This window comes from Colletotrichum karsti (assembly GCF_011947395.1).
Source record: "Colletotrichum karsti strain CkLH20 chromosome Unknown Scaffold69, whole genome shotgun sequence".
Lineage (NCBI taxonomy): Eukaryota > Fungi > Ascomycota > Sordariomycetes > Glomerellales > Glomerellaceae > Colletotrichum > Colletotrichum karsti.
Window position 1 is genome coordinate 117,158 of NW_024065969.1, and position 14,540 is coordinate 131,697.

Consider the following 14,540-nt stretch of genomic DNA (forward strand, 5'->3'; position numbering starts at 1 on the left):
TCTGGTCTGTAACCAATGGCAAGTACCTTACCTAATACGAGCATTAAATCGATGTTGAATTATTATTTAAATGAACGGGATATGTTCGCATCAACGCCACAATGACCAATGCACACTCAAGTACGGATAGGTAATTAGGACGTATGATTTTTGGGTTTTCGATCCCCCAAAGTACTCGGGATGGACGGACGCGCGAGATCTCGATGAAGGAGGGTCAACTTGTGGCCGCTCACAGTGTTGTGGCTGGTAGGTAGGTAGACGTGGGACCCCGGACCGAAAACCGCCACAGGTAGCTAGCTCGCAAGAATAAGGCCGCTAGACTCCCTGAAACCCCCCATCGTATTCGATGTCGAGAGCCCCCAACAGTGCCGTAGTCCACTGAAGAGAGAGATGAGCTGGCCTGGCAGGGATCTGAAGCCAATGGGGAAAAGGGGAAAAGGGGGGGCCATAAGACGGGAATGATGGGCTGCAGTTGTCGAATCCATGGGAAATGAAGAAGAAAAGCAGGATTTTGGCACAATTTCGTCTCCAATTCCCGTCTGCTTTCTTGCTTTGCTTTGTTCAGTTCAGCTCTGCTCTGCTTTGCTTTGCTCGGTTCGCCTCCATTGGCTCGTCACTCACCCCAGACTCCCTGTCCAAGCTGCCAACGAAGCACGCCGCGCTACGATCATACTACCGCAGTACTGGACAGCATTGGAGGGGAGGTTGATGAATACCTTACTCCGAGTGCTTAACAGAGCATTGACTTTGGGAATCGAGGCATCTCATCTCGCCTTCGAATATCACATCATCTTGGCCAAAGTTGTCTCTCCCTTTCACCATCCATCAACCAGCACTCAGCCTCACTCAGCCTGCACGCACTTTGGCATTGGTATTCGAGGTATCTTGCCTCTTCGTTTTGTCCCGTTGGTTCGGGTGTGGGAGGCTTATTGAGAATTTACTGAGTACTTCCTTCACCTTCACCTTGCTTGACCTCTTACACCTTTGGTTTGCCCGAGACTCGCAGGTCAAGGTCCAATGAGGTGAAATTACCGTACAAGATACTGCGGCATCATTTATCCCTTCCTACCATCCCATCCCATCCCGTCTCATCCCATCTCATCCCACCCCGTCTCGTCTCTCGTCCAGTCCCTTCTGCTGTGTCCAAAGTAAGGCGGCCTGTCATTTTCTCCATCTCTTTTGTTGTCTTCGCATTCTCTTTTCTGCATCTTTATCGTTCTGCCCACTCCTTTCGCCAATATATTCCATTTGTATTCATCCCGTCTCATCATTCCTCCCTCAGACACGACAGAATCCCCGGAACATCCGACCTATCGGACTCACATCATCTGTCGACTGTCGAGCCAGTGGACGGCACCTGATCAGGTCCCGTCGAACCCCAAAGAAATCACCCGCCACCGCCACACGACGCGACACGTACGATACCTACAAACGACACGCTTCCTCACTCCTCCCGTCTCACCACCTTGAGACCGCGCCGTCCCTTGCGCTGCATGTGAGCCTGAGCCCTCATGGGTGCAGCCGGCGACATCAGAGCTCGTCTGCGAGCAAAATTCTCCCGACGAAATTCGGCTGCCCCTTCACTGACGTCCACCAACGGCACCAACGGCGATGCACACAGCTCGCTCACGCGGCAATCCTCGGCCGCGGGAACCGCCTCGAGCTCTCAGAACCAACACCAAGACCTCCACCAGCCCCAGCCACAGCCACACCTATCCGTACTTGGACAGCCCCAGCAGTCCCGGTCCTTGCCACACACGCCATGCCCCGGTAGCCCTGAACCTGGCGCTGAACACCCGCTATCCGTACAGCTGCGGCAGAGACTGACAGCAGCTGGAAGCCCCCATGATCGAGAAGACGATGCCCAACCGGACGGCGGCGACCTTGACCTTGACCATCCTTCACGACTCACGTCGCTGCTTCAACCTCGGCCAAAACACCAACATGACGACCAGAGCAGCAATGCTGACCACGCCAGTGCGCTTCACAGCAGCACAACGTTGCTGACCATTGGTTCCACCGAGAACGGGGATGAACAACGGCCCAGAGACACTACTACTGAAGACCTCCAGCTGGAAGAAGACGACATGGACCACAAGCCACACCCCAACGCCGACGCCGACTTGGCGCCGCCTCCCGCGCCTGACCGACGTCTGGCGAGCCATGTTGAACCGATAGGAAACGATCTGCGCTCACCTACAACTTCTACTTCAACTGCGACCGCAACTAGCAGCAACCTCCCAAGCATCAACGAAGACCAGACCCTGCCCGCTCAACTCTCGTCGTCGCAATCGGCCGCTCCCGACGACAAAAAGCAGCACCTGCAGCACCCCCAAACAACCCTGCCGCTGCAGCCGCCGCCTAAAACTGGCGCCGCTCCTGTTGTTGTCGTCGAATCCGACCTTGCCCTTCACCACAACATCGACCATCTCGACCCCCTCAGCTATGCCATAGGCACCCCGACGCCTCTTGCAACTACCATTCCGCTGACTTCGCCCACCTCGCCTCGCCCAGACGCTCCTTTCCGCCGACAGAGCCTCCTCCCCAACCGCCAAACGACACTAATCCGCACCCTGCTCGACGCTGCGCATTCGAACCACGAAGTCGACCCGTCCATCGCCGAATCGCTGCTTCCCATCAACGGAAACATGGTGACCCGAAAAGTCTGGGTTAGGCGTCCCGGCGCCTCTCCCACTCTCATCACCATCAACGAAGATGACCTGGTCGACGACGTGCGCGACATGATTCTGAGAAAATATGCCAACTCCCTCGGCAGGCATTTTGACTCTCCTGACCTCACGTTGCGCATTTGCCCGCGGGAGCAAAGGCAGGATCGCCTCCTTGGCCCGGAAGAGCCAATGGGTCGGACCCTTGACGCATACTTCCCTGGCGGACAGACTGTCGACGAAGCCCTGGTCATCGACATACCGACTCGCCGTACACCGAGACCATCTCCTCGCGTCCCGACGCATGCCACCGCCGTCTACTACCCCGACGAAGTCAGACCCTCCGAGGCCGGGGAAGGTTACTTTCCTCCCGTCGCCGTCGGAGCTCTGCCCTCCCCAAACCTGCCTGTGCCCGTCGTGGCTCCCGTCACCGCTGTCCCGGCGCACACGGCTCACCCCGCCCATCCCGTTCACGCACATGCCCCCCATGCACACTCCATTGCCGTACTGGGCACCGGCCAAATACCGCCGATACCCTCGCCGGGAGGCACGCGTTCCAGGGCGTACAGAGAACGACCCGAACGTCCGCGATTGGGAAGAACACACACGTCTTCCCCCACCATACTCAACACCGCCAATGCTCAGTCCATGGCTGCCGCCGCTGCCGCCGCTACCGGCAATCACCCCTCACACTCATTTCATCCGAGACTGCCACCTTCTAGAACGCATTCAAATGCATCAGAACAGTCGGCGGCAGCCCCGGTTCCGCCGCCGCTCCCAACGCCTCCCGCCCCCGAAGTGCAGCAAGTTCAGCAGAGGGTGGCGACCCCTCCGCCGAGGGTTGCGTCTCCCCGGCCTTCAAGTTCTCGACCCAAGAAGACGAAGAAGGTCATAGACCATCCAACACTACCGGCCGGCATACTCAACGGCGGAGTGCCGCCCATCAATGTCTTGATCGTGGAGGACAATCCAATCAACTTGAAGCTGCTAGAAGCTTTCGTGAAGCGTCTGAAAGTCAGATGGAAGACGGCCGTCAACGGTCGAGACGCGGTCTCTATGTGGAGAACTGGCGGTTTCCATCTTGTCTTGATGGATATTCAGCTTCCCATCATGAGTGGTTTGGCTGCCACCCGAGAAATCCGGAGATTGGAGCGGGTGAACTCGATCGGTGTTTTCTCCTCGTCCGCATCCAGTGTGCCGGAGTCTTCCAACGGCGAGCTGGAAGAGAAGGACCGTTTGACAAACATGGAACTTTTCAAGAGTCCTGTTATCATTGTTGCCCTGACTGCCAGTTCTCTTCAGAGCGACAGACACGAGGCTCTGGCGGCCGGTTGCAATGATTTCCTCACAAAGGTACGTGCTCCTTCGTTATCTGTGCATCGTCTTGGACTCACCGCTAATTGTTCCACAGCCAGTCAACTTTGTTTGGTTGGAGAGGAAGGTCATGGAATGGGGCTGCATGCAAGCCCTGATTGACTTCGACGGCTGGAGGAGATGGAAGGATTTTTCCCAGCGAAACGATGAGACAGACGCAGCCAAGAAGTCTGCCGCTCTGAAGACTAAGGCGAAGAAGAATCGACTCTCGATGACGGCTTCCGTGCCAGCATGATGCCGATTTCTGAGGGTAGACGCAGGCATTCTTCGACCGGTCCACGTGTTCTGACTTGGCAACCTACGGCCTCGATGCTTCGTAGTACTCGGAGCCTGAGTAAATTTAAGAACATCTCGTTGCACTGGGACCACAACGCCGACGGATATTGCCTACGAGGTTGGGAGCCGCGTCCGTGAGAAGACGATGGCTGCATGACGGAACTTCGGTTTCCGCTACATAGGCACAGGGGATCATTGCTACCGACCAGCTCGTCTTAGGGGTGGCTCAAGTTGGTGAGGGAATATTCACCAGGGGAAAGGAATATACGAAAACAATGCGCAGAATGATACCATGTAGCGCATATGCGCCCGGAATAATTATAATAAGCAAACAAACGAAGCATTCAATCAATCACCTACAACATGATTCGACACCACAAGTACTCGCTCGACAGCTTGGCCTTCGTTGAGGGTAGGTAGGGCAAATCTGCTGACTAAGGTAGGTGCTGGAGTACGGGAGGGGCTGTTGGTTTTAACCTCGTGACTGAGGCAGATACTTCTGGTCCGTGCTCCAGCTCTGAAGAAAACGAGAGAAAATTTTGGACACGGCTCGGGTTTTTTTTTTCCTTTTCCACTACAACACACAAACACCCCCAACCCATCTCTCCCTCAATGGTCTCTACGCCATAGCCGGTGTATTCAGGCTCGCATCTGCGGCCAGACCAATTTGATCACAATGCCACCACGAGCCGGTTCGTCATTTTCGCCATTGGCCGTCGGAGCCAAGTGGTGCGACGCCCACGCGAGCAAAGCTGCTAGGACTCTGCCAGCTGCGCAAGCAGCCTGTCAATTCTCCACGACCGCACGTCAATCCAGAAGGACAAGATTACAGCATGATCTTCACCGGTGGCTGAGAAATCGCGGCGCCGACTTCCGCGACGCTCCCCGAAATGGCCCAAAATACGTGGGCACTGCCCCTGACCAGCCTTTTCCTCTGAACCCTCTTTTCAGAAGTCAAGCCGTGTTGAGCGAAGAAATGAGGGAAGAGATCTACACGCGGATCAAGACTGAGAAGCATTCGATGAAGTCGGTTTCGGCTGATCTCGGTGTGGATGTTCGACGAGTCGCTGCAGTCGTACGGATGATGGAGATTCAGAAAGAATGGGAAGCCGAGGTAAGCCCCAACAAGTTTCTTTTCTTTCCCGTCTGGATCACTCGAGCATGTATGATGATCAACTTTCCAAAATTCGATTAGTCTTGAAGACGCACAACATGGTTACACCTTTGGCACTGCGAGCCTCTCTGATTTGCTCCCCATCACTACTCTTCAACATTTCTGCACAACGCATTCATGCAGTCTGCTGACGATAATGATTCAACAGCGTAAGCCTCTGGCAAAACCCTACGCCAAGGCCGTTCTGGGCATGCTTCCCAAGACGGAACTCCACAAGCAAAGGCCACATGCACAAGTGCCGCATGAGCCCATCAACGAGATCCACGTACACAAGCTCACAATGCAGCAATTGTTTGTACCTGTGTCGGAATCTCGACATTTCACTAGAGAGGATGCCGCCAAGGCCTTTCATAGAAACATGCTTTCTGCTGATGAGCGCTCGCCCCTCAAGGAGCTTATCAAACTAAGGAAAGATGTTGCTGCCGGCGTCTCACCACATGAGGCGACACAAAAGTTTAGGGCAACAACGCGAGCTGAAGAGGACAAGCTGATTGCCAAAGAGAAGCTGCGCCTGCGGAGGGACGAAGAAGATACGACCCGCGTGGATACGGGGCGCTTCGAGTTCAGGTTTAAGGAGATGAACGCCGAAGATGCCGGCAGGGACGGCCGTGGCAGAAACGCCGTCGGTTGGAGATACGGCGTGCCCTTCTACGACCGCAAGAAGGGTGAGTTCAAGCTGCCTACTTCGGTGCCTTGAAGAATTACTGCTACTGCCACTTGATGTAAGAAGCCTCAGCACATCTACTGAGGGCTCGATGTATACCCAAAGAGCGAGGGACTGACGAGGGACCCAAACGAGGTCCTATGTGTCGTTTGTCATTCATGATGAACGGCTGTGACTACCAACTACTGTATATGTACATGTATCTCTATAACGACGAGAATTCAGCGAAAGGGCAGCCCTGGAGAGGAGCCGAAGCCCAACAAATACTTCCTTCATCAAAGCAAATACTTCGTATGTGAAACCCAGTCTACCACTCCCTGCCCGTCAGTGGCATCAACCGTGAGGTTTTTCCGAATCTGCTCTATGTCTCCAGCCGATAAGCGGCATCTGTTCAGTACGTACGCCTCGACCGATCCGTACTCGTGGCGGATCAAGTCGAGGGTGGCCAACATGTTTTCCTTGCTGGACGTGGTGTCAGCAGGTATGTTGCAAGAACGCGCCTGAAGGTGGGAAACAAAGACGTACCGGGAACTAATCATGCGACGCGCGCCCTCGGGATTTCCCTTCATAGCCTCAGTACTCATGAGGTGCTTGACAATCTCCTCCTTGCGATCCTGGAGACCAATGTCGGTCAGGCTATACTCGTGGGCGACAACCTCATCCGAGACGCCACAAAGACTGAGGATGAGCGCGCAGATGATGCCGGTCCTGTCCTTGCCGGCGGTGCAGTGGACGAGCAACGGCGAGGGAGGGCTCTGAGTGGCGAGATGCGACAGTATGGTGCGGAAGGGTTCTTGAGGATGGTCCTGTTCGGAGGCGGCGCGAAGAATGTCGGCGTAGGCCTTGGTGAAGCCCTGGATTCGGAGTTTAGACGCGGAACCTTTGTAAGCGACGTCAAGCAGCCTCCCTCACTCACCTCGGTGCCATTGCTGGAATAATTGCGGTAGCGCAGGGCGATGGCCTCGGGACCGTAGTCCTGGTCTCGGAATACAGGGACGAAAACGCGGGTGGCACCGGGCCATTCGCGGACATCACAGTTGTTGCCGGCCTCGGCGAGGCGCTTCAGCTCAATGGTTGAGCGCAGGTCGTAGACGTGGGTGATGCCGAGTTGCTGGAGTTTTGCGACACCTTGGTCTGTCAAGCGCGAGGGCTCTGCGGAGCGGTAGACGATGCCCGGTCGAAGGATGCGGCCGGGCTGGGCGTCGATCGGGTAACCGCCGGCATCGCGGAAGTTGGGGAGCCCCGGCACGGCGATGAAGGGCGGCTTGGGAAGCGTCGCCTCGTCATCCATTGTGGATCGTGACTACTCGCAGTGTTATTTCTGGTGACGATGGGTTTTGGCGATGTGACTGGTACAGGGCTGTGTGACAGGAGTCTAACGGCTGGAGGGACGTTGAGGATTCGGTCCGGGCCGAGCGCGTAGACGACCTGCCTACGCCGCTGTCCTGGATGAGGTGGGTGAGGTGTCGTGTCGGAGGGGTCCCTGCGGGGTGGATGTTGTTCGGCATCCGAGGCATCTTTCCGCGCACCATTTCACACAGACACACTCACGCTTTTGATTTTTACTGTCTTGCCAGCATCACTGATGCAGGCACACGAATCAGGTATCATCCAGCCGGTCGGGATTGAATGAGTGCATGACCTGAGCATGTAAGATGAGTCCAGTCTTGATGCAGGAGCTGTTGCTTGGCCGGGCCGCCTGTCCAGCCGATGACGATATGAGCTGTGAATCGGCACAAGCAACGTTGAAAATAGGGAAGACGTTCCATGTCTGTTGTTGGCGGTTACAAGGGTCTTGGGCTTTAGGATTGATCGGATCCAGGTAATTTCGTCCAATAATTTTCTAAGGTACCTTGACCTGCCTATCTGGCGGTGTGCTCAGGGAGCCAGCCTATCGGTGTTACATCGTGAGCTTATTTCCTCGGTGACTCGGACTCGGACTTGGATGAACAGCTTTAGAGAAGGTGTCTTGGTCGTTCTAGCTCAGATATTGACACCGGACGAAGAGGTCTTTGTGCAGATGCCCTCAAGTCTAGCAGGTCTCAATATCGATGAGACGTGGAGACAGCGGGTGAATCAGGGGCGCGAGGCAGTCTCAAAGTCATATGGTTTTTGTATCTTCGTGGCCAAGTCTTACTGGTTCTCATGACGGTCGTGAGAGGTGAAGAAGATCAGGCACACCATTACCCACGTTCCTGGATATGTGTTGCAACAATCGGAACCCTGGATTCTCAACTCCCTCCCGGTTCCTGACGCGGGCGGGCATGAACGGCCCACGGGAACTGCCAAGATGAGCTCCGAGAGAGGTAGCATGGTTAAAAAACTGCACGATGACAAACAAGCTTAAGGTACCTACCTACCTCCCTACCTAATTACGATCTAAGGTAAGGTAGGTAAGGCAGCTTGAGACAAGTAGCTTAGCTCACCTTAGCTTCAGCTCTGGCCAGCAATGACACGGATGGTGACAAGACCGTGACAGGGCCCCTGTCATTTGCGTGAGCTGTTTCCCGACTGCTGATTGAACCGCCAGCCAGCGCCAGCACGCCAATTGCGTCATAAGGGACCATCCAGAACGGTCATGTCGAAATTTCTTGAACTCGCGGGCCCGGTGGCCGCAAGTCACAGTCTCAGTCTCAGTCACCTGGAGGTCTTTCTCAGTTCAGAGCAGGGACGAATACCTACCTACCCAAGGTAATCATCATTGGAACCTGTTTGATTCAGGGCACTTCGCTAGTGTAGCGCCTAGTCGCACGATAAACCACCATCATATGAGGTAACCCACCTTAATAACAACAAGAGAGGTCATCACCTTTCCTGCGAACACCTTTTTTTCCCCTACTTTTTCCTGGTTCCTTACCCTTCCCTCCTGTCGCCCTAAAAGCCCCCTCAAGCCCAGCCCAGCCCTTCTTTGTCCGACTCACTATTTTCACTGTCGCCAACAGCAAAACGTCTATTAGTCTCACAGAACGTCTGTCTAGTGCTGACGAGATCCGATCCTCCGAATACGTCCACGGGAAGCGCAGAGCACCAACGCCTCCACCGACCCAGCCTCCACGATGAACATCTTTGGCATGGCCGCGAGTTACCTCGCTTTCGCCGTCTTGCACTTCTTCCAGCTCGTCCTGGCCGTAACCGTTTGTGGTCTCTACGCCGTCGACTTGAACCGCGCTAGAAACGAGGGAAAGTATGTCGACTCTAAATGGGTAAGTTTTACTCCCTTCGCCCGCCCACCAGATACCCAAGTAGAGCGTTTACTGACGGCCCCGCCACAGGTCTTCGCCGAAGTAGTCGGCGCGCTCTCCGCCGTCACGGCCGTCCTCTACTTCATCCCCTTCATCAAGCGCTTCGCTGCCGTTTTCGTCTGGGACTTTATCCTATTTGTACTTTGGATCGCCCTATTCGGTCTCTTTGGCAATGTAAGTGGTCCGCATCCGCGACGTGCTCGCGCTATTCAGGGGCATCGTACTGACTCTGTCGACAGATGTACATCAAGGAGGATGCCGAAGGCGACAAAGGCATCCAGCGGATGAAGAACGCGGTCTGGGTCGACTTGGCCAACGCCCTGCTCTGGCTCATCGGCGCCCTCGCTTCGGCCGCCTACTGGTGGGGACACCGCGAGCGCCGCACCCGATTCACTGGCCGCGGCAAGGTCTAAGCCGGAAACTTCGCGACCCATCTGCCTTCCAATTTACTTCCTTCCCCGAACGTGTTCCATCATCATATCAGAGAGAAAGAGAGAGAGAGAGAGGAGGATGCGGTCGGTCGCCGGGCACGGTCGGACCACGCTCAGGCTGGCTCATTTCCATCTCGTCTCATGACGCTGTCACGAAAGATGGCGTTGGGAGTTTCTTTGTGTGTTACCGCAAATACGATACCAGAACCTCAGCGAGGTTCAGCGATTACATCCTGAGTTGTCTTCGTTTCCCCCATACCCACTCAAGAGTAGACGAGCTTAGATCATCCACGGCCTTCAGGCTCTATTGTTTCGAATTGATAATCACAACTCAAAAGGAGCCACCAGACAGGTCTATGCCTACACAAGTCGGAACGAGAATCCCAGAATCCCCATCCTTCTCGGTGACCCTTCTCATGACCCCAAATTAGCGACGGTGCACGCGTTTTTAGAACCGTGTTACAGGTACAGTCAATATCAAAGGTATATCTTGGTGGATGGTAATGGAAACAGGCATTGGCCCGAGGGGAAGTCGTGTGGTCTCTCCCGGTCATGGCTGAGTCGTGTCCCGGCTTCCTCGCCGGAGATTGGCCATCCCGCGAGGACCGCCCACGTCCCGGGACGTCCTCCGAAAGGATCCCCGGAGCAGCGGACCAAGCTACGTGCCGCCGGTGCATCTCTACGGACACAACCACCGCAAGTAATTCGTATCAATCATCCCATTATCGGCAATGGGGACAAAGCCCCGAATGCCACAGAGAACCTTGTGGCTGATGCATGACAAAGGCTGTGCCATTCCCAAGTCGTGAAACCAGTCCGGAGAACTCCCTCCTAGCTTTCCGGGGTCGCCCTTCCCAACGACGTAAGGTAAGTCGCTTCGTCCTAGACAGGTAAGGACCCCCTCATTGTGCGTGCCTTGGGGTTGGGAAGAAAACGAACCCCGCAGGTGCCCAAGAAACGGCCCCCCCTTCCATCGCGGCGCTGTGACGTAATGGCTGCGGTGACCCTGCCAATGCGTTCATCGACGCTTTTGAAGATTAGCGAGCGTGGCGCGGTTCCGTGATTTCCAATCTCTTTGCAGAGTGACCAGACCCCCCGACCAGTTGCAACACCAACACGATAGCCACTGCTGTCAGCGTCGGAAGCCTTCGCCAAAGCCCATGCAACGTGAGTCCTGTCCTTTCCAGAGTTGACATTTCCGGCATAGCAATTTGATCACCACCGATGTGAAAGAGTGAGGACGGGAGGGAGGGAAGGATTTGCGCCACAGTCAGGTCAGCGACAGGCTTGGGGCGTCGCGGATACGGGTATCCGAAGTGTGGCAGGTAATAATGAACTCTCTTCCATGTACAGGAACCTTCTTGACATGTCTCCTCACCTAGCGCAGAGCCGCAACCAACGACATGGCCACGGGAGTCGGGCTGCTTTGTTGCTTTCAGCTGGTCGCCGGAGACGATGGGTACGGCAGTCGGTATCGGCGTCGGCGTGCCTTGCGTGTGTAAGTATAGGCGTAGGCGTACTTTGAGCGAGCATCATGGTCTTGTTTTGAAAGACTCGGAGGGTTTGTCCCTGAGGTGATTTGGTATCAGCGGCGAAGCATCGACACTAAGGTATCAGCAAGCTGTAAGGAGGATGCGCAAAGCATGTCCATGCATGGCGTTGGGCGAAAATCGGCCCACGCCCATGCACCAGTTGAAGACGGCAACGATCAGCCATAAGATCAGCGCGCTGCGTCTTCTGTCTCCTGCTTGAGTCTCCAAGGTGCAGGCCAGCAGGGGAGCGGGTTGGCCGTCCCTTGATTTCAGGTGTAAAGTGAGTGCGAAAGGGCCCTCCCTGATGTTCCCTAGGTAGGCCCGCGTTTCTCAACCTCCCACTCTCAGGCCCCCGACCGCCATATTTTGTCGTTCCATTGGATTTGATGTTGAGAGGAAGCACTGCACATCGGCCGGGGCCGAAGACAAGAGTCAGAGAGTGGGGAGTGGAGGAAGTCGTACCTTCAACCTTGGGGGTTGAGGACGGGAGTAGGGAGTGGTGAGGGGTAAAAGAGAAAACTGTTGCTGTTCTGCCGTGGACAGAGAATCCTTCTGCATGCCCCTAGCAGTCGACCTGCTGCCTTTAGACACAACCTTGGGAGAACTTTTGGTGTTTTCGGAGATGGTTTCCCCGAAGGCCTTGGGGCAACAGGGACAGGAACTTTCTCTTTGTGGTCGGAGACGCAGCCGTGATGAGCAGCTCGCAGCACACCACAGCAGCCGCCGCAGCAGAAGCAAGAAGGCGATGAGGGGCGGCGGCGGCGGCGGCGGCGGCGGCGGCAACGGTAACGGTAGCGGTGGCAGGGGTCAATCCTAGTGAAGTCCACCTCGGAGAAAGAGGTGTCGGGTTTCACCACGGCGCTGTACAGATAGATATTCTCATCCCAGCGGGCAGACGGGTTGACGGGTTGACGGGATGCTGCGCCGCAGGTGGTGATGCTGTCGCCACCCGGTCAGTTCCCGCGCGATGAAGTAGTAGAGTAGAGTAAGGTAGGTGGTACGGTACCTTAGTCAGTACGGAGTACCTTCCATTAGCTTATCAAAGGCCAAGTCATAGGCAAAGGGCAGAGTTTGGAGTTGCCGACTTCCAATCATGGTGGCACGATAGTACAGGTGGTTTTGCTGGTCTCATGTCTGGCTATGGCTGCGCGGGTTGGAACTTGGAAGGGCGATTTGCGAGAGCGATCGACAAGTGAGATCGACAACGCTATTTCGAGGTGAGCGAGCTCTGAGCTCTGAGCTTTGAGGATACCCAGTGAGAAGATTTTTCAGTGAACGTGTATCCGTAAAGTAAGATTCATCGGAGGCTTGCGCTGTTCTGTTGTTCATTGCGGGCTGTTGAGTCGGAGTGAAAGTTAGAGAGTGGATGAGGCCATTCTGGAAGGAGCTTTGATGGAATCACAGTCAGTCAGTGAAGTCGTGGTCACAGGTGTCTCTCACTGATACCTGATGGATACCTAACGGATACCAGATGGAGACCTGATGGGGCTCCTTCCAAGGTATAAGCGCGCCATGTTGGCTAGTGACAAGTACCCACCTTCCTCGAGAAGCAATGTCGCCCGCTGCCTGATGGAAGTACAGTGTATCTTCCTTCCCACTCTCTACCTAGGTACCTTACCTTATGTTCTCTGCTGCTTTCCTCCGACGCGGTCAAGCGGTGCACCTTGAGGCAGGCAGGTACAACAGCACCAACAGCAAACGGTGCAGCCACCAACCTAGGTAGGTATTTACCCCAAGGTACCTAAGGGACGAGACATGGACCCTTGGACCCTGGGCTTCAGTCGAATACACTAGGTTGGCTCCCTGCCTCCTGGGAAAGTACCTTTCGGCCGTCTTTCCACGCCAAAAAGTACCTCCGCCTTGTGTGTTCTCTTCGACCGCATTAAATATCATCTCTTCAACACTCTCAAGAAGGATCCAGGGTGTCGGGAAGCATCTCAGCCATTAAGATTTCACTCTGGCAAATGTCTACAGGATACAGACAAGGAAACGATAGAAGACGGCCCTTTGACCTGACTCTCGGCGCCCGCCCGCCAGACGCGCCTTCGCTTCGTGGGCACCTCTTCGAGGCGGCTTTCTGTTGATCGTCGACAAGTGTGAGATGTGAGATACTCACGCACACGCTGGAATCTGCGACAGACACCTACTTCAGTACTCATACCCGTTGGACTCGGAATTTGTCCAAGGCATAAGAGGGGGACAAGAGACGGATCCAAAGCCACAGCCATCCACCATCATCTGTCTATCCTTAGTCGCCTAATTCTTCAAATCCGAATACCTTACCAAAAGGACGGCAACCTGAAGCCAGCTGCAATCAATATACCGCAACCGAGGTGCTCTGGGAGCATACAGAGCATTTGCCCTCCGTACAAGACAAGCAATTACCATCTGCCCGGCACTTCGGCGTCGTTACCAAGACCAAGACCGCCCGCCCTACTGGCGACGGGACTTGGCGTTGCCATTGCCCATTGCCCGGACAAGGTGCACGACGACGGGAGGAGACGGTCCTGCATTCGCTGTGTGCTGTGCGTTGCGCGCTGGGCGCCAAACACACACTCAAGACGCCCTCGTCCCATCGAATCTTCTTACTCTGCTCATTACCTATTCCCGTCATTACCAGCGGGTCCGGGTACAACACAATCCTACCCATTTCGATCCTACCTACTCAATCCCATCACACATCTCCACGCCTACGCCTACGCCTACGCCTGCGTACCTACAAAGCACACCCCCAAGACCGACCGCCAGAATAGCCACCGGACGACAGGACAGCACGAGACGACGAGGCCCCGTTTGCCGCGTGCCCATGCTCGCGCCCATGCCCATGCCCACATATCTACCAGCCTGACGGAGTACATACACTTACCTCACCCGCTTTCCTCGCCAGATCCTTCGTCTCTTGAGTTCTGTTTTTTTTTTTTCCTCTTTCGATTTTGAGGAATTGTTGATTCAACGAGGAGCAGTGGCGGCAGATTCTACACCAAACACGCGTAGGACGATTAACAGCGGCTACAAGGGCAACTGTAAGGAAGTCATTGACAGTCAACAACCACGATATCGCAACTCCAACGACGGCGAGTCAGTCTTTCAACTGCCTCAATTTGGAACCTCCGTCTGTATCAGTCCGTCAACTCGACCCCAATCTACCCGTTGAGCCAAGCCGCGTTGCCCGTAGCCTCTA

The 14,540-nt window shown here is 55.2% G+C and overlaps 4 protein-coding genes across 4 annotated transcripts; 3 read left to right on the top strand and 1 right to left on the bottom strand.

Moving 5' to 3' along the window:
• Positions 1-1,511: 1,511 nt before the first annotated feature.
• On the top strand, positions 1,512-4,275 carry CkaCkLH20_13012 (response regulator; the record flags this gene model as incomplete). Its single annotated transcript, XM_038895723.1, has 2 exons — positions 1,512-4,019; positions 4,078-4,275. 2 exons carry the CDS (start codon positions 1,512-1,514, stop codon positions 4,273-4,275), a joined length of 2,706 nt encoding a protein of 901 aa, XP_038738988.1.
• A 717-nt stretch (positions 4,276-4,992) lies between these two features.
• CkaCkLH20_13013 (uncharacterized protein) lies at positions 4,993-6,187 on the top strand (the record flags this gene model as incomplete). The annotated part of the gene is made up of 2 exons (XM_038895724.1): positions 4,993-5,430; positions 5,639-6,187. 2 exons carry the CDS (start codon positions 4,993-4,995, stop codon positions 6,185-6,187), a joined length of 987 nt encoding a protein of 328 aa, XP_038738989.1.
• Positions 6,188-6,429: 242 nt separating this feature from the next.
• Positions 6,430-7,445, bottom strand: CkaCkLH20_13014 (tyrosine phosphatase; the record flags this gene model as incomplete). The annotated part of the gene is made up of 3 exons (XM_038895725.1): positions 6,430-6,616; positions 6,680-7,008; positions 7,071-7,445. The coding sequence occupies 3 exons, from the start codon at positions 7,443-7,445 to the stop codon at positions 6,430-6,432; spliced, it is 891 nt and encodes a 296-aa protein (XP_038738990.1).
• Positions 7,446-9,210: 1,765 nt separating this feature from the next.
• CkaCkLH20_13015 (uncharacterized protein) lies at positions 9,211-9,809 on the top strand (the record flags this gene model as incomplete). The annotated part of the gene is made up of 3 exons (XM_038895726.1): positions 9,211-9,357; positions 9,427-9,570; positions 9,636-9,809. The coding sequence occupies 3 exons, from the start codon at positions 9,211-9,213 to the stop codon at positions 9,807-9,809; spliced, it is 465 nt and encodes a 154-aa protein (XP_038738991.1).
• Between the last annotated feature and the right edge of the window lie 4,731 nt (positions 9,810-14,540).